Here is a 20,774-nt window from a genome sequence, read left to right as displayed (position 1 = left end):
GCGTTTGTGTGCAGTGTGCAAAGTCTGGTCAGGAACGCCTCTGCGACCCCCTCCCCCCACCCCCACCCACCTACACCTCTCACCTCGGCCAAAGCTGTTCCCCATCTGTTCATAAAACATGTACAATACCTGAGCTTGAGCTCCCAACAAGTGCTGGGACAAGTGCACTCTGACTTGAACCTGTGCAAGGCTTTTCTGGGGAGTTAATTTTTCCTCTATGCCTGGTTAGTTTTTCAGTGACTGTTTTCACACAGAAAATAAAGGGCCTGGACTACATTATTTCGGACTGTCTAATGCATAAACGCCGGAGGTGGCAGTAGCTCTTGTTCGAGTGACTGTTTAACTATGTTGTCCACCCCAGAGGGGAAAGTGAAGAGAAGACTGAGGCATTCTCTGTGAGCTTAATGTAGAAGACAGAGTGTATCAAAGGAACATGGCTTCAAGACGACATTGAGTACGGCTAGTTGATCCCTTAAAACATGGACCCCCAAAAAGTTCTAGCTTATGAACTCAACATGTCTGGTTTCCAGTAAAGCACTAAAGAACAACATTGTTCAGAAAGGAAGGAAAGATCTCACACAATCAGTATCTTAGCTCACTATCACCATCAGGGCAATTGATTTGCATGCGAGGCAGCCACAGGTTATTCTTGTCGTTAAAGACCTGACTTGTTACATGCTACATGAGCGTAGGTGCTAGCACTAACAGGCTTTGTTATTTCCAAGCAGGCCAGTTAGCAGTTGTCTAACCTAACACTCTCGCCTCCCACAGGCTAAACACAACGCTATAGTATGAGGCACAGCTGCAACTTTGGGGCACGCTTACGATTAGTTAGCATACCGCGCTCATCAGAACCATGTGTGTACATGAACTGCCCTTCTCACCTTGGACCAGACCTGCTATTTCCATATTTACTCACAAAACACAGCACCCACCACCACCACCGACAACTGACCTTCTGCATGCGCTCAGTCCCCGACCAAGAAGGCCATTCAGAGTTTATGAGCAACAGAATCGAACGAGCCTCTGTAAATGCTCTCTTGGAAAAGCGGGACCGTTTTGACCTTTTGCAAAAGTCAAAGAAAATTGGGGTGTGCCTCCGCCACACGTTTGATTCTTCCACAGACATTTGACTGAGGCAGAAAAGAAGAGCAGCCTTAACCCAAAGCATACGTTTTAAAACTGTAACTATAACATTTAACTGGGAAGGTTAGACCAAAATGGAACTTTGTCACATTCTTTGGGGCAAAAACGTAGATCCTACAACTAACTGAAATGACTTAAGACGTCAACACGTTACTATTAAAACCATGAGACTGGGTTGCAACAGATGAGAACTTGAGTGGTAGAAGTTGAGCTGAGTGGAGGCTGATTATGACCTAGTAATGAGAAGCCCTAACCAGCCCTGTCTCTTCTCGGTCCCCAGAGGATCTGCCCAGCGACCGACACAGTATCAGTTCCACCAGAATACTTCACCAGGAGAAATGAGATCTTCTATAGAGATTTGTGGAGGAACAGAGTTGTGAGATGTTCACATCTCATTTGGGGTTTCCTCCTCCTCGTTCTAGGTTCTTCTCAAGGCATCGAGTGGTGGACAGACACCTGGGTCGTGTTTATTAGGGCATGCGACGGAAAGTGTTTGTTTTAAAGCATTTTGCAACTGGAAACTAAAATGACCGTTTCATTTTGGACAGTCCCTCCCTGTTTCAAGTTGATTTTTCCATTTGGGGCCTTGTAAAGATTACGTTGGAGCATTCAGACACTCTCACTCTCTATAAACTGTCATAGTCTTATTTGCCACCAGCGAGAGTCATTGTCTTGTTCGCATTTAAGTTCTTGTCTAGTGCCACCAGGCCTTCGTCATTGTATCATTCAATCAGTGGAATTTGGTTGTTGTTGTTCAAATCAAAATCAAATCAAATGTATTTGTCACATACACATGGTTAGCAGGTGTTAATGCAAGTGTAGCGAAATGCTTGTGCTTCTAGTTCCGACCATGCAGTAATATCTAACAAGTAATCTACCAATTCCACAACAACTACCTTGTACACACAAGTGTAAAGGAATGAATACGAATATGTACATAAAAATATATAAATGAGTGATGGCCGAACGGCATAGGCAAGCTGTAGTAGATGGTATCGAGTACAGTATATACATATGAGATGAGTATTGTAGGGTATGAAAACATATAAAGCAGCATTGTTTAAGGTGGCTAGTGATACATTACATCAGGATGGCAAGATGCAGTAGATGGTATAGAGTACAGTATATACATATGAGAAGAGTAATGTAGGTTATGAAAACATTATATAAAGTGGCATACCTGTTTTGTAATAGTTTAAGCTCAGTCATGCCCGGTATGTTGGACGTGTACCACGTATGCTCTGTTGAGGCCCCTCAGAAACCTTTAATGTTTTCTTTAGTGGGAGAATTTCTCAGTCCTGTGTTCTTAGCAGCAATCATGGCACAGCAGTTTTGAAGTACTGTATGTGTGGTGTAACCTTCGTCTAGAGAACACCACACAGCAGCTCGCGATCGACTCCCCTGTTTTCTTCCCTTACTTTCTGCCCCACAATGAGCTCCTCTTCTTTCCTCTCCTCCTCTCCTCCTTTCCTCCATCTCCTCTCCTCTCAAGTGGTAACCTGAAACCCGCTCCCTCGTTCTCGGGATGGCCCAGGGGATTACAAAAGGGTGATCAATATGTGCCAAAGGAAGTCTTTAGAAAAGTGAAAGAAGCCACAGTTTTCAACCTTCCCCTCCTCCCCACTCCTTTCCCTTTTTCCTCTCGCTGCTCGGAGGAGCAACAAGGTTAGGGGCCCTTGGCAGATAATGTTCTGTCTACTAACAGATATGGACACACACAAAAAAAGTTGAGAAAGTCCACCCTCTTTGTATCCAACAGTCGCGTGACGTGAAACTATCTGCTTTGCCCATTGTAATTAAGAAAATGTTTATACTGTATGACGGTGACTAAGAAATGAAACCCTAGTAAGCACGTATTCCGCCCATACTAGAGAAGATAGAGGCTCAGTTCAGTGTCTTTGCATAAAAGGTGCACCTCTGACGTATGTGTGTTATCATCTGCTCTGTCCCAACAGGTGGTGGATGAGATGGGCAACATCAAGTTCTGTCTGGACGAAGGCTCAGAGCCCGGTGGGAGCTGGCTCAAGTATGTACGCACTGCCATCTCCTTTGAGGAGCAGAACATGGCGGCGTGTCACCTCAGCGGAGACCAGGTGAGTGGCGCCTCCCTCCTCCTATGGGCTGCCAGCGTTTAGTGAGTGGCGCCCTACTCCTCCAATCAGCTGCACATGGCAATGTCAGAGACTCAGTGGAATGGCTATTGTCCTTCTTCCTACCTACCCATTGGGAAGAACAGTGGACTTTGCATCAGTGTGTGTGTCTGTGTGTGTGTGTGTGTGTGTGTGCGCGTGTATGTGCGTCATTGTTTCAAATCAAATCAAATTTGATTGGTCGCATACACATTTAGCAGATGTTTTGTGTGTGTAGAGAAATTGTGTTCCTAGCTTCAAAAGTACAGTAATATCAAACGATACACAACAATACACACAAATCTAAACGTAAAATAATGCAATTAAGAAATATAGAAATATTAGAACGAGGTAAGTCGGAGTCTGGAGTATAAACCATATATATATATATATTGTGGCGTACAGCAGGTCAGCCACCAGGGGGAGACTCGTCGAGGCCTGGTAACAGATGGAGTATACATCATGAGGCGATGGCTCCATCTGCTGGACATGCCAGGTCTCGATGGGCTCTCCAGCCAGGACTAATTGGGACTGATTGGGAGCTGGTGAGTAATCAAGGGCGGATTGCTCACCAGCTGTGCAAGGCCCATAAAGCTGCCAGAAGGGCAGCACACAGGAGGAATGGGGGAAGGAAGGACTCCCGTGGTATTGTTGATGGTTGCCCGACAGGATACAGCCAGACCCGGAATACCAGAAGATGGTATCCCGGAGAGGGTCACATAGGGGAGACCTATCCTTTTCTTTTTGATCTGTTATTTAAATAAACCCCTTGAAACTGAGCTAATCCTTCTCTGTCCATGGCTGATATGGGTAAACGTCTTGACCAAACCCCTGGTCTGCCACAAGTGGTGGAGAATGCGGGCACGTCTGATAACGGGGTCAGATCAGGGTTGACGTTTACACAGTATCAGCATGGACGAGTTGATAGCTCAGTTCGTCCGGGCCCAACAAGCACAACAGGCGGTTCAGGAACGAACGCTGGAGGAACAGCGACTACGAAATGTCCGCCTCGTTGAGGAAGTCAGGAAGCTGCAAGGAGGAGCATCTCCTGGATCACATCCCAATCAGTTTTTAATCAAGCTAACGGAAGACGATGACATCGAAACATACCTCTGTACGTTTGAACGGACAGCAATACGGGAAGGATGGCCAAGGCCGCAGTAGGAAGCAAGGCAAGTCTGCTGGCACCGTTCCTCTCTTGGAATGCCCAAAAGGCGTATTGGGACCTGAACGACAAACAGGCAGCTAACTACGACGGACTCAAACGGGAGATACTCAGCCGCTATGGGTACAGCCTGGCCCATCGGGCTCAACGGTTCCACGACTGGAGGTTCGTACCCGACGCATCCCTACGAGCCCAGATGAGCGACCTACTGCGCATCACCAGGGCATGGCTCCTCACGGACGTATGCACCCTCTCCATCCTCGACAAAGTGGTCCTGGATCGCTTCTTACGGGCGCTACCTCATGACATGAAGAGGGCCGCGAGTCTATGCGCGCCCCTGACCTTGGAGAGCCTCCGGGAAGCAGTGGAGACGCATAAGAACACTCAGGCACTGCTGAGTGGGAGCCAGGACGAGTCGGCAACCCGTCCGATGGGACGGAAGGACAGCCCCACCACGGTGTGCCCCGAACCGACAGTTGGCAGGGCCAAAGGACTGCAAACCCATGGAGAGACGGCGGGGGTAGGGCTGACCCGCCACCGACGACCCCAGGTAGAGGGAGACCAAAGGAGGTGTTTTGAGGGTGGCGCCCGGGGGCGCATTGCCTGGACTTGCCCGGCTCGAGAGGAGTCGATGCAGGTGGACGGACACGACACGGAAGCACTATTAGACTCCGGAAGCATGGTTACGCTCATAACCACGAGCCTGCTGAACCAGGAGACCGAACGGGGTAGGGAGATGTCCATTTCCTGTGTTCACGGGGACACAAAGCGGTATCCCACCGTATGGACCAACATCGTGACACCACAAGGGAGCTGTCAGATGATGGTGGGTGCAGTACCAGTGCTGCTGGTACCTCTCCTAGTAGGATGGGATTCTCCGCTGTTCGTGGCCCTATGGGGGCACGAATTGAGGAAGAAGGTATGAGCAGGCCAAAGAAGAGAGCGGGGACGACCAATAGCCTGTGCAGCCCGGAAGCAACATCTAGACGTTCCGCTAGCGGAACACCTGCTCCAATATCCAATGATGGGCGTGGCGTGAAATACAAAGTCCTCGAAAATCCGAAAACTTCAATTTTTCAAACATATGACTATTTTACACCATTTTAACCTGTCTGGGCCGTCCCACCCTAATCAACAGCCAGTGGAATCGTGTCGCACTAAATGCAAAACCTCATAAATGCTATAACTTCAATTTCTCAAACATATGACTATTTTACACCGTTTTATAGATACACCTCTCCTGAATCAAACCACATTGTCCGATTTCAAAAAGGCTTTACAGCAAAAGCAAAACATTAGATTATGTCAGCAGAGTACCCAGCCAGAAATAATCACACAGCCATTTTCAAAGCAACTAGCATGCATCACAAATACCCAAAACACAGCTAAATGCAGCACTAACCTTTCACAACCTTCATCAGATGACACTCCTAGGACATCATGTTACACAACACATGCATTTTTTGTTCGATAAAGTTCATATTTATATATAAAAACAGCATTTTACATCGGCGCATGACGTTCAGAAAATCTTTTCCCTCAAATGCTTCCGGTGAATTAGCGCTACAATTTACAAAATTACTATTCGAAAACATTGTTAAAATGTAATATTGTCATTCAAAGACTTATAGATTAACATGTCTTGAATGCCATCTCTTTGCCAGATTTAAAAATAACTTTACTGGGAAATCACACTTTGCAATAAATGACGTGGTATGCCCAGAAAAAAAGTCTAGGCTATAAATGTTGGAGCCATCTTGGAACGATCAACCATCAAAAATACTATTGTAAATAATCCCTTACCTTTTATTATCTTTATCAGAAGGCACTTCTAGGAATCCCAGGTCCATAACAAATGTAGTTTTGTTCAAAAAAGTTCATAATTTATGTCCCAATAGTGTTAGCGCGCTCCGAAGGCTAGTGAAAATGTACCGTGTGCGTCTGACTTGTCGTCAGGAATGAGCAAAGAAAATATATTTAAGTTCGTTCAAACATGTCAAATGTTGTATAACATAAATCTTGAGGGGCTTTTTCAACCAGGGCTTCAATAATATTCCATTGGGACGGTTGCATTGTCTTTCAAAACGTTTCGAAAAGGGAGAGTACCCATGGGCGCCGACGTCACAATGGTAATGGCCCATCCCCTGTGACCAAGATAAACAGCCTCTCTTTCAGTCAATTTTGATAGTAGGAGACTCAAACCCCTTTGTAAAGACTGGGGACATCTAGTGGAAGCCATAGGAAGTGCTAAATGATTCACAAGCCCCTGTGTGTTTCAATGGCAAATGTTTGAAGTGATATCCACTCATCAGATTTCAGTTTCCTGTCAGGATTTGTCTCAGGGTTTTGACTGCCATATGAGTTCTGTTATACTCACAGACACCATTCAAACAGTTTTAGAAACTTTAGGGTGTTTTCTATCCTTCGGATAGTGTCTTGAACGCAAGAACAAAACGCCGCTATTTGGATATAACTATGGATTATTTGGAACCAAAACAACATTGGATGTAAAGTAGAAGTCCTGGGAGTGCATTCTGATGAAGAACAGCAAAGGTAATCCAATTTTTCTTATAGTAAATCTGAGTTTGGTGAGTGCCAAACTTGGTGGGTGTCAAAATAGCTAGCCTGTGATGGCCGGACTATCTACTCAGAATATTGCAAAATGTGCTTTCACCGAAAAGCTATTTTAAAATCTGACACCGCGATTGCATAAAGGAGTTCTGTATCTATAATTCTTAAAATAATTGTTATGTTTTTTGTGAACGTTTATCGTGAGTAATTTAGTAAATTCACCGGAAGTTTTCGGTGGGTATGCTAGATCTGAACGTCACATGCTAATGTACAAAGCTGGTTTTTGATATAAATATGAACCTGATTGAACAAAACATGCATGTATTGTATAACATAATGTCCTAGGAGTGTCATCTGATGAAGATCATCAAAGGTTAGTGCTGCATTTAGCTGTGGTTTTGGTTTTTGTGACATTATATGCTAGCTTGAAAAATGGGTGTGTGATTATTTCTGGCTGGGTACTCTCCTGACATAATCTAATGTTTTGCTTTCGTTGTAAAGCCTTTTTGAAATCGGACAATGTGGTTAGATAAAGGAGAGTCTTGTCTTTTAAAATGGTGGAAAATAGTCATATGTTTGAAAAATTGAAGTTTTGGGATTTTTGAGGAGTTTGTAATTCGCGCCACGCCCTACCATTGGATATTGGCGAGGCGTTCCGCTAGCGGAACATCTAGATGTAAGAGGTTTTAAGAATTGACTGATTTACACAGGGTTGAATGCAGTGATTTTCACAAACTGCAGGTTTGGTACATCAAAACACCTTTAGGGTGAATTTAACCACTCCAGGAAGCTTAGAATCAACACAGGTAGACCTCATAGTGGCCTGATGAATTGTCATCGAAGACAGGTTCATAAGGCATTCATAACCCACATAGGCTTCAGGTTGAATTTAGGGGGTTGGCTAATCACACAATTGAAGTTTTGGAAAGATGTGACCTTTTTAACACTTCAAAACATCCCCTATGATCCCAATTTAAGGTACTTCCGGTTGACACAGGAAGCTGAAAGTGAACACATATCCTCCTTGGGGTAGGCTCTTACAGAATTTTGAGTTTTAAGTCTTTACGTTAAGAACTGACTTATTTATAGAGGGTTGAATGATTGAATGTTATTTAAGAAAATCACAGAAATCACGTAGAGTTCCGAAACCAACCTTAACGGATTCGTCTGAACATGCCGCAACTGGATCTGTAACTTTTTTGGGAAATAAAGCACATTTCTTTGAGCATCACCAATTGTACATTGTACGATTTCTCTTAAATTACAATAGATAAATGTCTGGTTCTTTTTTTCCTGACACTATAGGTTTATGTACTTTGACGTGAAGCGGTCAAATTAGTGCTCTATTTTCGTTTTTGACCTTTAATCCCAGAAAAATGGCCTTAACTCAAAAAGTATTGAGGCCTCGACGCCATCTTGTTCGGAGCTAACTGCCCATTATGCCAAACCTATGTTTCGTCTTGGAAGTCTTTTCCGTTTAGGAGAAAAGGCCACGTTGTGATTGGTGATGTTTTGTACATTTGCAATATGATTACATTCGCCATCTGGTGGTATATTCCGGGACAGCGGAAACATTACAAACATTTGAAAATGTTATAAAACAGAAACCGAATGTCCGAGAGACTTCGTTCGATGACTTCACTGAAGATCTGGCCATGGTGATGGCCCGCCGCCGTCGGCGAATTTTACAAACATTCGCGGACGTCTAGTAAGGGACCGTACATTTGCAATATGGAGTTTCTCATCAACCATATAGCAAATGCCAAAATGTATGGAAGTGGAGGCTATACTGAGGATGGGGGTCATGGAAGAGTCCCACAGTGCATGGTGCAGCCCCATCGTGTTGGTGCCCAAACCGGACGGTAGCCTCCGCTTCTGTAACAATTTCCGGGGGGTGAGCGACATCAGCTTGTTTGACGCATATCCCATGCCGAGGGTGGACGAGCTCATCGACCGATTGGGAAAGGCCCGGTACATCAGCACCCTTGACCTGACCAAAGGTTATTGGCAGGTACCTTTGGCAGCCTCCTCCCGGGAGAAGATGGCGTTTTCGACACCAGACGGGTTGTATCAGTAGTGCTCCCGTTCGGTCTCCACGGAGCCCCACCCAAAGAAATGCAAGCTAGTGTTCGAGGAGGTGGAGTACCTGGGGTATTTGATCAGACGGGGGAATGTCAAGCCCCAGGAGAGGAAGGTTCACACGGTGCGTGACTGGCTCGTTCCATGCACCAAGACACAGGTCAAGTCCTTCCTGGGTCTGGCAGGATAGTATAGCTGGTTTATCCCCAACATTGCGGCTATAGCTTCCCCTTTCACCGATCTAACCAGGGCCCGCCTCCCGAAAACAGTGAAATGGACGGACGAGACAGAAGCGGCATTCAACGGTCTGAAGGAAGCGCTGTGCTCCCATCCGATTCTCGTAACGCCCGATTTCCAGGTGCCGATGGTGATCCAGACGGACGCATGTGATACGGGACTAGGGGCCGTTCTGTCCCAGGTACACGAGGGGGAGGAGCACCCCATCATGTACATCAGCAGAAAGCTGATGCCTAGGGAAAAGAAATACTATATTGTGGAGAAAGCGTGTCTAGCGGTGAAGTGGGCGCTAAACACTCTCAAGTATTACCTGCTAGGTACCCACTTCACCCTGGTCACGGACCATGCTCCCCTGGTCTGGATGGCCAGGGGAAAGGACAGAAACGATAGGGTCACCAGGTGGTTCTTGTCCCTTCAACGCTTCTCTTTTTCTGTTGTGCACAGGTCAGGGGGGAAGCATGGAAACGCGGATGCACAATTGAGAAGGGAGACCAATATTGCACTGATGGCAGTCCCCTCCCTGACAGAGCTGGGGGGGGCGTACAGCAGGTCAGCCACCAAGGGGAGACTCGTCGAGGCCTGGTAACAGATGGAGTATACATCAGGAGGCGATGGCTCCATCTGCTGGACGTGCCAGGTCTCGACGGGCTCTCCAGCCAGGACGAATTGGGGCTGATTGGGAGCTGGTGAGTAATCAAGGACGGATTGCTCACCAGCTGTGTAAGGCCCATAAAGCTGCCAGAAGGGCAGCACACCGGAGGAATGGGGGGAAGAAAGGATTCCCGTGTTATTGTTGACAGATGCAGAGGTAAGAAGAGGGAGTTCAGTTTTGTGCCCGCCAGGATACAGCCAGACCCGGAATACCAGAAGATGGCATCCCGGAGAGGGTCTCATAGGGGAGACCTATGCTTTTCTTTTTGATCTATTATTTAAATAAACACCCTTGAAACTGAGCTAATCCTTCTCTGTCCGTGTCTGATGGGTAAACGTCTTGACCAAACCCCCTGGTCTGCCACTATATATATATATATATATATATATAGTACCAGTTAAAAGTTTGGAAACATCTACTCATTTAAGGGTTTTTCTTTATTTTTACTATTGTCTATATTGTAGAATAGTAGTGAAGACATCAAAACTATGAAATAAAACATATGGAATCAAGTAGTAACCAAAAAAGTTTTGAACAAATGAAAATATATTTAATATTTGAGATTCTTCAAAGTAGCCACCCTTTGCCTTGATGACAGCTTTGCACTCTCTTGGCATTCTCTCAACCAGCTTCATGCGGAATGCTTTTCCAACAGTCTTGATTGAAGGAGTTCCCACATATGCTGAGCACTTGTTGGCTGCTTTTCCTTCACTCTTCAGTTCAACTCATCCCAAACCATCTCAATTGGGTTGAGGTTGGGTGATTGTGGAGGCCAGGTCATCTGATGCTATACTCCGTCACTCTCCTTCTTGGTCAAATAGCCCTTACACAGCCTGGAGGTGTGTTGGGTCATTGTCCTATTGAAAAACAAATGATAGTCCCACTAAGCGCAAACCAGATGGGATGGCGTATTCCTACAGAATGCTGTAATAGCCATGCTGGTTAAGTGAATTCTAAATAAATCACAGATAGTGTCACCAGCAAAGCACCACCACACCATCACACCTCCTCCTTCATGCTTCACGGTTGGAACCACAAATGCGTTGATCATCCATTCACCTTCTCTGCATCTCACAAAGACACAGCGGTTGGAAGCAAAAATCTCAAATTTGGACTCATCAGACCAAAGGACAGAGTTCCACGGGTCTAATGTCCATTGCTCGTGTTTCTTGGCCCAAGGAAGTCTCTTCTTCATATTGGTGTCCTTTAGTAGTGGTTTCATTGCAGCAATTCGACCATGAAGGCCTGATTCACGCAGACTCCTCTTTTATTTTATTTAACCTTTATTTAACTAGGCAGTTGATGTTGTGTCTGTTACTTGAACTCCATGAATCATTTATTTGGGCTGCAATTTCTCTGGTAACTCTAATGAACTTATCCTCTGCAACAGAGGTAACTCTGGGTCTTCCTTTCCTGTGGCCGTCCTCATGAGAGCCAGTTTAATCATAGCACTTGATGGTTTTTGCGACAGTACTTAAAGAAAGTTTCAAAGTTCTTGACATTTTCCGGATTGACTTACCTTCATGTCTTAAAGTAATGATGGACTGTCTTTTCTCTTTGCTTATTTGAGCTGTTCTTGCCATAATATGGACTTGGTCTTTTACCAAATAAGGCTATCTTCTGTATACCCACCCTAACTTGTCACAACACAACTGATTGGCTCAAACGCATTAAGGAAGGAAATTCTACAAATTAACTTTTAACAAGGCACACCTGTTAATTGAAATGCATTCCAGGTGACTACCTCATGAAGCTGGTTTAGAGAACTCCAAGAGTGTGCAAAGCTGTCATCAAGGCAAAGGGAGGCTATGTTGAAGAATCTCAAATATAAAATATATTTAGATTTTTGGGGGGTTTCTACATGGTTCCATATTTGTTATTTTATGGTTTTGATGTCTTCGCTATTATTCTAAAAATAAAGAAAAACCCTGGAATGAGTAGGTGTGTCTAAACTTTTGACTGGTATTGTATGTGATGGGATGTATAGACATTATGGACAGCAAGTGGATATAATATGTAGTATATCTGAAGAATACGTGGTTAGAATAGTATATGTACATTAATAGTTGAACAGGAAGGATTTGACTAGAGTACAGTATATACATATTAAATTGGTAAAACAGTATGTAAACATTATTAAAGTGACCAGTGTTCCATGTCTATATACAAATGGCAGTAGCCTCTAAATTGCAGGGATGAGTAACCGGGTGTTAGCCGGCTAATGACAGTGACTAAGTTCAGGGCAGGCTACTGGGTGGAGGCCGGCTAGTGATGGCTATTTAACAATCTGATGGACTTGAGATAGAAGCTGTTTTTCAGTCTCCCAGCTTTGATGCACCTGTACTGACCTTGCCTTCCGGATTATAGCAGGGTGAACAGGCCGTGGCTCTGGTGGCTGAGGTCATTGATGATCTTCTTGGCCTTCCTGTGAGACCGGGTGGATGGGGTCGTGCTCCCTCTGCTGTCCCCGGAAGTCCACGATCAGCTCCTTCATTTTGTTGACATTGAGGGACAGATTATTTTCCTGGCACCACTCCGCCAGAGCCCTCACCGCTTCCCTGTAGGCTGTCTCGTTGTTGTTTGTAATCAGGCATACCACTGTTGTGTCATCTGAAAACTTGATGATTGAATTTGTGGCGTGCTTTGCCACGCAGTCATGGGTAAACAGGGAGTACAGGAGAGGCCTGAGCATGCACCCTTGTGTGGCCCCTGTGTTGAGGATCAGCAAAGTGGAGATGTCGTTGCCTACCTTCACCACCTGGGGGCGGCTGGTCAGAAAGTCTAGGACCCAGTTGCACAGGGTGGGATACAGACCCAGGGCCCCGAGTTTAATGATGAGCTTGGAGTTATATCCTGAGCAATATTGAATGAACAACATTCTTACATAGGTATTCCTCTTGTCCAGATGGGATAGGGAAGTGTGCAGTGTGATGGCAATTGCGTCATCCTTGGATCTATTGGGGCGGTAAGCACATTGCAGTAGGTCTAGGGTGTCGGGTCATCCTTGGATCTATTGGGGCGGTAAGCACATTGCAGTGGGTCTAGGATGTCGGGTCATCCTTGGATCTATTGGGGCGGTAAGCACATTGCAGTGGGTCTAGGGTGTCAGGTCATCCTTGAATCTATTGGGGCGGTAAGCACATTGCAGTGGGTCTAGGGTGTCGGGTCATCCTTGGATCTATTGGGGCGGTAAGCACATTGCAGTGGGTCTAGGGTGTCGGGTCATCCTTGGATCTATTGGGGCGGTAAGCACATTGCAGTGGGTCTAGGATGTCGGGTCATCCTTGGATCTATTGGGGCAGTAAGCACATTTCAGTGGGTCTAGGGTGTTGGGTCATCCTTGGATCTATTGGGGCGGTATGCACATTGCAGTGGGTCTTGGGTGTCGGGTCATCCTTGGATCTATTGGGGCGGTATGCACATTGCAGTGGGTCTAGGATGTCGGGTCATCCTTGGATCTATTGGGGCGGTAAACACATTGCAGTGGGTCTAGGGTGTCGGGTCATCCTTAGATCTATTGGGGCGGTAAGCACATTGCAGTGGGTCTAGGATGTCGGGTCATCCTTGGATCTATTGGGGCGGTAAGCACATTGCAGTGGGTCTAGGATGTCGGGTCATCCTTGGATGTATTGGGGCGGTAAGCAAATTGCAGTGGGTCTAGGGTGTCGGGTCATCCTTGGATCTATTGGGGCGGTAAGCACATTGCAGTGGGTCTAGGATGTCGGGTCATCCTTGGATCTATTGGGGCGGTATGCACATTGCAGTGGGTCTAGGGTGTCGGGTCATCCTTGGATCTATTGGGGCGGTAAGCACATTGCAATGGGTCTAGGATGTCGGGTCATCCTTGGATCTATTGGGGCGGTAAGCACATTGCAGTGGGTCTAGGGTGTCGGGTCATCCTTGGATCTATTGGGGTGGTAAGCACATTGCAGTGGGTCTAGGGTGTCGGGTCATCCTTGGATCTATTGGGGCAGTAAGCACATTGCAGTGGGTCTAGGGTGTCAGGTCATCCTTGGATCTATTGGGGCGGTAAGCACATTGCAGTGGGTCTAGGATGTCGGGGAAGGTGGATGTGATATGATCCTTAATAACTTGCCTATCAAAACACTTCATGATGACAGAAGGGAGTGCTACGGAGCGATAGTCATTTAGTTCAGTTACCTTACCTTTCTTGGGTACAAGAACAATGGTGGACATCTTGAAGCATGTGGGGACAGCAGACTGGGCTAGACTGAGATTGAATATGTCCGTGTGTGGGTGTATGCGCGTGTGCGTGCCTGTAATTGTCAATGTGTGTGTGTGTGTGTGTGTGTGTGTGTGGGTGTGTGTGTGGGTGTGTGTGTGTGTGTCATTGTGAGTGTGTGTCTGTGTTCATCTCAGTAAGTGCGTGTGCATGATGAGTAAAGTAATGGCTCTATTGTGGGTCAAAAGCTGGGCTGTCAGTGCCTTGCTGAGGAAGTGACTCATGAGGTAGAATAATAATACGCTGACACACCCGCGTCTCCTAATCACTCCGGGTCCTTCTCTGGAAGCCACAACCTCTGCCCGTCCAAGAAGGAAACCTGGAAATGGAACACTCCTGGAGGAATGCCCACACTCTACCAGTCACTTGGCCATAAAACCCAGCTGAGCCTAACCCCAATGCCTGTGTGCCTCTTACATCTCTCACCAGTCATATGTTCTCTCCTCAAAGGTGCTCTAGTCAATGAGTAACCTTACGTCAATGACACTGTATATCTGTAGTAGTAGGGAAGGGAAAAAACTAGCTCATTTTGTAATAAAGTAGACGCTTCTGATGGAAAACCCGTCATTTGCATCACTGAGCAGTGCCAAAGAAAGTATTCAATCTGATTGTTTGATGCTACCACCAACCCTCCAAATCAAAACCAAACATGGATATCAATGTTTGCACCCACAAGCTCTATTCTATTTCCCATCTGCAGCAGCATGTTGCCCAATTGTGAGGCTGATTACCTAGACAAAGAGGTATGAAACACAGACAGGTGTGCACGCTAAGCGAGACACAACATGGAATCCATGTTTGGTTTTGATTTGGAGGGGAGTGGTAGCATCTAAGAAGTTGATGTTATTCTTTCCTGGGTACCACTCGACAATGCAAACGAAGATTCTTCAATCAGAACCGTCTACCAATTCTAGATTTACCTTGGGTCGTGGGAAAGGTGTTGCCAAACAGCCACAGCAACGGGTTGGGACATAACTCGGAAGCTGGGTATATGTTATCAGCCTAGACCAGAGTGGACCTGGGCTAGCCCTAGTCCTGTTTAGATTTTCACAGTAATGTCCTCTGCTACAGTCTGAAAAGGCGCCCTATTCCCTATTACGTGCACAGCGCTCTGGTCAAAGGTAGTGCACTATGTAGTGAATAGGGTGCCTTTTTAGACACAGACAAAATCAAATATCTATATTGTGGCGGTGTGGCCTGCCCCACATGTAATGGGTTGTTTTGTTGTTTGAATTTAATGTGCTGCTTTGCTATTGTTTGTGAAGCTTGTTTTGTCTGGTGGCTTGTGGGCACAAGCTTTTTATTCATTTACTAACATCACACACACTCACAATGCAAAAAAATGTATAATTTATCTAACTTAGTACTTCGCCGCTTTTTTGATCAGCATGCACAATGCATGAGTTTATGGAAATATGTGCACGACAGGCCACTTCCAATATGGCAGCAACCTTTAAAAACAGATTTACAGAACAGATTTACTTACACGTGTATTTGTTTGTTATTAATTTTGTAGTGTATCAGAAAATACATGGATAATCATGCAAATTTAAACAATTAAGGCAGTACTGCATTTTGATATTATTTCATACATTTAAATATATAAATAATTAACTTTGTTTCATTGAACAAGAAAAAATATTTTTATGGTTGTCAATATTGACCAAAGATTGAATGAATGAAAGTGATTTTGTTTAATTTATTTATTGTGAAATGCCAGGTGTGTTTGAGTGTGTGAGACAAGCATGTATCCGTTCGTGAGTGTGTTTGTGTGTCGTCCTTTAGTAAGGATGAGGCTGCACAGATAGGGAGGGGGCTTCCTTCCTCCTTAGACCCCAGCCATTCAGAGAGGCCATTGATTGACCTCTGAACCTCGCAGCCCTCATTTCTCAAGATGCTCTTAAGCCGTTTGTCAAAACAGCATCAAGTACGTAGAGTATGTGTGAGCTCTTCGTGGCGTGTAGAGCAGAAGTAGCTGGCAGGACTGCACGCCACGGAGAGCTCACACATACTCTCTCTCTCTCTCTCTCTCTCTCAAATCATTCTAAATCAGTATGCAGGTTCCTCACCTGAAGGTTAAGCAAATGAAGGAAGCCAGTTAGGCGGTAAGCCGTCGTGTGTGTTTGTTGGAGAGAAGGACAAAGCCTCAGCTTTTCTGGGAACATCCCCGTCCTAATATCATTTCCACCAAATCCAAGGTCACATAGAATTACGGGAGGCCCGTTTCCCTGTAGCCAAAACCCTGTCCTCGGATAGTAAACGTAGACTACACTGTCCTCGGAAAGGTGTTCTGTCTCGGATAGTAAACGTAGACTACACTGTCCTCGGATAGTAAACGTAGACTACACTGTCCTCGGACACAGAGCGGTGTTCTGTCTCGGATAGTAAACGTAGACTACACTGTCCTCGGATAGGTGTTCTGTCTCGTATAGTAAACGTAGACTACACTGTCCTCGGATAGGTGTTCTGTCTCGGATAGTAAACGTAGACGACACTGCTCGCAGTGTCACTGAGATGCAGTTTGGAGGCGTCAAGCACGTTCACCATCTTGTCACGCGGTCCTCGTCTTTTGTGTCTGAAGAGGACAAGGCCCCCCTACACCCCAGTGTTGTTTGATCTCCCCTTTCACCCTGGTTTAAGCACACACTCTCTGTTGATAAATACGCTGTGTGTGTAAAGTAATGTACACTGCTCAAAAAAATTAAGGGAACACTAAAATAACACATCCTAGATCTGAATGAATGAAATAATCTTATTAAATACTTTTTTCTTTACATAGTTGAATGTGCTGACAACAAAACCACACAAAAATAATCAATGGAAATCCAATTTATCAAATCAAATCAAAATCAAATCAAATCAAATGTATTTATATAGCCCTTCGTACATCAGCTGATATCTCAAAGTGCTGTACAGAAACCCAGCCTAAAACCCCAAACAGCAAGCAATGCATGTGAAAGAAGCACGGTGGCTAGGAAAAACTCCCTAGGAAAAACTCCCTAGAAAGGCCAAAAACCTAGGAAGAAACCTAGAGAGGAACCAGGCTATGAGGGGTGGCCAGTCCTCTTCTGGCTGTGCAGGGTGGATATTATAACAGAACATGGTCAAGATGTTAAAATGTTCATAAATGACCAGCATGGTCAAATAATAATAATCATAGTAGTTGTCGAGGGTGCAACAAGCACGTCCGGTGAACAGGTCAGGGTTCCAGAACAGTTGAAACTGGAGCAGCAGCACGGCCAGGTGGACTGGGGACAGCAAGGAGTCATCATACCAGGTAGTCCTGAGGCATGGTCCTAGGGCTCAGGTCCTCCGAGAGAAAGACAGAAAGAGAGAAAGAGAGAATTAGAGAGAGCATATTTAAATTCACACAGGACACCGGATAAGACAAGAGAAATACTCCAGATGTAACAGACTGACCCTAGCCCCCCGACACATAAACTACTGCAGCATAAATACTGGAGGCTGAGACAGGAGGGATCAGAAGACACTGTGGCCCCATCCGATGAAACCCCCGGACAGGGCCAAACAGCCAGGATATAACCCCACCCACTTTGCCAAAGCACAGCCCCCACACCACTAGAGGGATGTCTCCAACCACCAACTTACCGTCCTAAGACAAGGCCGAGTATAGCCCACAACGATCTCCGCCATGGCACAACCCAAGGGGGGGCGCCAACCCAGACAGGAAGACCACGTCAGTGACTCAACCCACTCAACTGACGCACCCCTCCCATGGACGGCATGGAAGAACACCAGTAAGCCAGTGACTCAGCCCCTGTAAAAGGGTTAGAGGCAGAGAATCCCAGTGGAAAGAGGGGAACCGGCAAGGCAGAGACAGCAAGGGCGGTTCGTTGCTCCAGCCTTTCCGTTCACCTTCACACTCCTGGGCCAGACTATACTTAATCATAGGACCTACTGAAGAGATAAGTCTTCAGTAAAGACTTAAAGGTTGAGACTGACTGCTCTATAGGAGAAAGCCCTACCTCCAGTCGTTTGCTTAGAAATTCTAGGGACAATTAGGAGGCCTGCGTCTTGTGACCGTAGCGTACGTGTAGGTATGTACGGCAGGACCAAATCGGAAAGATAGGTAGGAGCAAGCCCATGTAATGCTTTGTAGGTTAGCAGTAAAACCTTGAAATCAGCCCTTGCCTTAACAGGAAGCCAGTGTAGAGAGGCTAGCACTGGAGTAATATGATCAAATTTTTTTATCAACCCATGGAGGTCTGGATTTGGAGTCACACTCAAAATTAAAGTGGAAAACCACACTACAGGCTGATCCAACTTTGATGTAATGTGCCTGTATGACCTCCCTACAACGCCTGGGCATGCTCCTGATGAGGTGGCGGATGGTCTCCTGAGGGATCTCCTCCCAGACCTGGACTAAAGCATCCGCCAACTCCTGGACAGTCTGTGGTGCAACGTGGCGTTGGTGGATGGAGCGAGACATGATGTCCCAGATGTGCTCAATTGGATTCAGGTCTGGGGAACGGACGGGCCAGTCCATAGCATCAATGCCTTCCTCTTGTAGGAACTGCTGACACACTCCAGCCACATGAGATCTAGCATTGTCTTGCATTAGGAGGAACCCAGGGCCAACCGCACCAGCATATGGTCTCACAAGGGGTCTGAGGATCTCATCTCGGTACCTAATGGCAGTCAGGCTACCTCTGGCGAGCACATGGAGGGCTGTGCGGCCCCCCAAAGAAATGCCACCCCACACCATGATTGACCCACCGCCAAACCGGTCATGCTGGACGATATTGCAGGCAGCAGAACGTTCTCCACGGCGTCTCCAGACTCTGTCACGTCTGTCACGTGCTCAGTGTGAACCTGCTTTCATCTGTGAAGAGCACAGGGCGCCAGTGGCGAATTTGCCAATCTTGGTGTTCTCTGGCAAATGCCAAACGTCCTGCACGGTGTTGGGCTGTAAGCACAACTTCCACCTGTGGACGTCGGGCCCACATACCACCCTCATGGAGTCTGTTTCTGACCGTTTGAGCAGTCACGTGCACATTTGTGGCCTGCTGGAGGTCATTTTGCAGGGCTCTGGCAGTGCTCCTCCTGCTCCTCCTTGCACAAAGGCGGAGGTAGCGGTCCTGCTGCTGGGTTGTTGCCCTCCTACGGCCTCCTCCACGTCTCCTGATGTACTGGCCTATCTCCTGGTAGCGCCTCCATGCTCTGAACACTACGCTGACAGACACAGCAAACCTTCTTGCCACAGCTCGCATTGATGTGCCATCCTGGATGAGCTGCACTACCTGAGCCACTTGTGTGGGTTGTAGACTCTGTCTCATGCTACCACTAGAGTGAAAGCACCGCCAGCATTCAAAAGTGACCAAAACATCAGCCAGGAAGCATAGGAACTGAGAAGTGGTCTGTGGTTACCACCTGCAGAACCACTCCTTTATTGGGGGTGTCCTGCTAATTGCCACCTGTTGTCTATTCCATTTGCACAACAGCATGTGAAATGTATTGTCAATCAGTGTTGCTTCCTAAGTGGACAGTTTGATTTCACAGAAGTGTGATTGACTTGGAGTTACATTGTGTTGTTTAAGTGTTCCCTTTATTTTTTTGAGCAGTATATTTATTTAACCAGGCAAGTCAGTTAAAAACAAAATATCTACAATGATGACCTGGAACCTGGACGACGCTGGGTCAATTGTGCACCCTCTATGGGACTCCCAATCACAGCCGGATGTGAAGCAGCCTGGATTTGAACCAGGTACTGCAGTAATGCATCTTGCACTGAGATGCAGTGTCTTAGACCACTGCGCCACTCGGGAGCCCTGTACTTCCTCCTCCCTATGACACACACACAGACACACGTGCGCACACATGTACTGTTAAAACAAAGTTTCTTTGTAATTTACAGTTACATATTGTACCTTTTTTTTACAGTAACTTACACTGGCTGCAAGAAAGTTACAATAAAAACTTGCTCACCTAATTGTTAACCAGAAACAGCTACCATTCAGTGTTTGAAACTAAGAAATTGTGCTTTTTGTTCTCCTACAAAACATTACTGAACATGAGTTTAAAAAAATACATGTGTGAGTTAAAAAGAAACAAATAGACCTACAATTTGCATTATTAACTACGATCTTATTTTGCATGAATAGATACGTCTCTATTCTTCAATGTGTTTATTTCACTCACATTGTGGATAGTAAAAAGCAGAGATATAGCCTAGGTCTAGTTTGTCAATGATGTAAGAAAAACAGAATACATTGGCAGAGGGAAAAGACATATATTGAGTAAACACATTTGGTACAAGGTAGGCCTAAAAAAGTGTAAGCTACATGTTATTATAGTGTATTGCAAACATGTCAAATGTCATTGTTAAATAGTCTATTGTTTCCAAAACATTTGTTGTATTTAATAGTTAACCGTGTCACTATTTATTTTATTCCGGGCAACTGTGAGTTTAAGTTGCACATAATCAAATGACTTTGAAGTTTAAATCCTTTAAAAAAATTATAGGATCACACGTTGCAATTAGCCTTATAGTTTACTCAATGTAGCAGGCAGGTTGATACCAATTAGCCTACA

General features: G+C 45.7%; 1 protein-coding gene across 10 annotated transcripts in view; it reads left to right on the top strand.

Annotated features, from left to right (window-relative positions):
* The window catches only part of LOC106566953 (histone-lysine N-methyltransferase PRDM16), a 421,112-nt gene that overhangs the window by 317,917 nt on the left and 82,421 nt on the right, over positions 1-20,774 (top strand). For all 10 annotated transcript variants that reach the window (XM_045693333.1, XM_045693334.1, XM_045693331.1 and 7 more), the window contains exon 4: positions 3,102-3,239. In XM_045693333.1, the coding sequence (XP_045549289.1) occupies positions 3,102-3,239 (138 nt within the window). The remainder of the gene's footprint in view (positions 1-3,101; positions 3,240-20,774) is intronic.

Source organism: Salmo salar, chromosome ssa13, assembly GCF_905237065.1.
Source record: "Salmo salar chromosome ssa13, Ssal_v3.1, whole genome shotgun sequence".
In the NCBI taxonomy this organism is placed as follows: domain Eukaryota; kingdom Metazoa; phylum Chordata; class Actinopteri; order Salmoniformes; family Salmonidae; genus Salmo; species Salmo salar.
The sequence above is the reverse complement of the archived record's forward strand: the minus strand, read 5'-3'. Positions and strand labels throughout refer to the sequence as shown.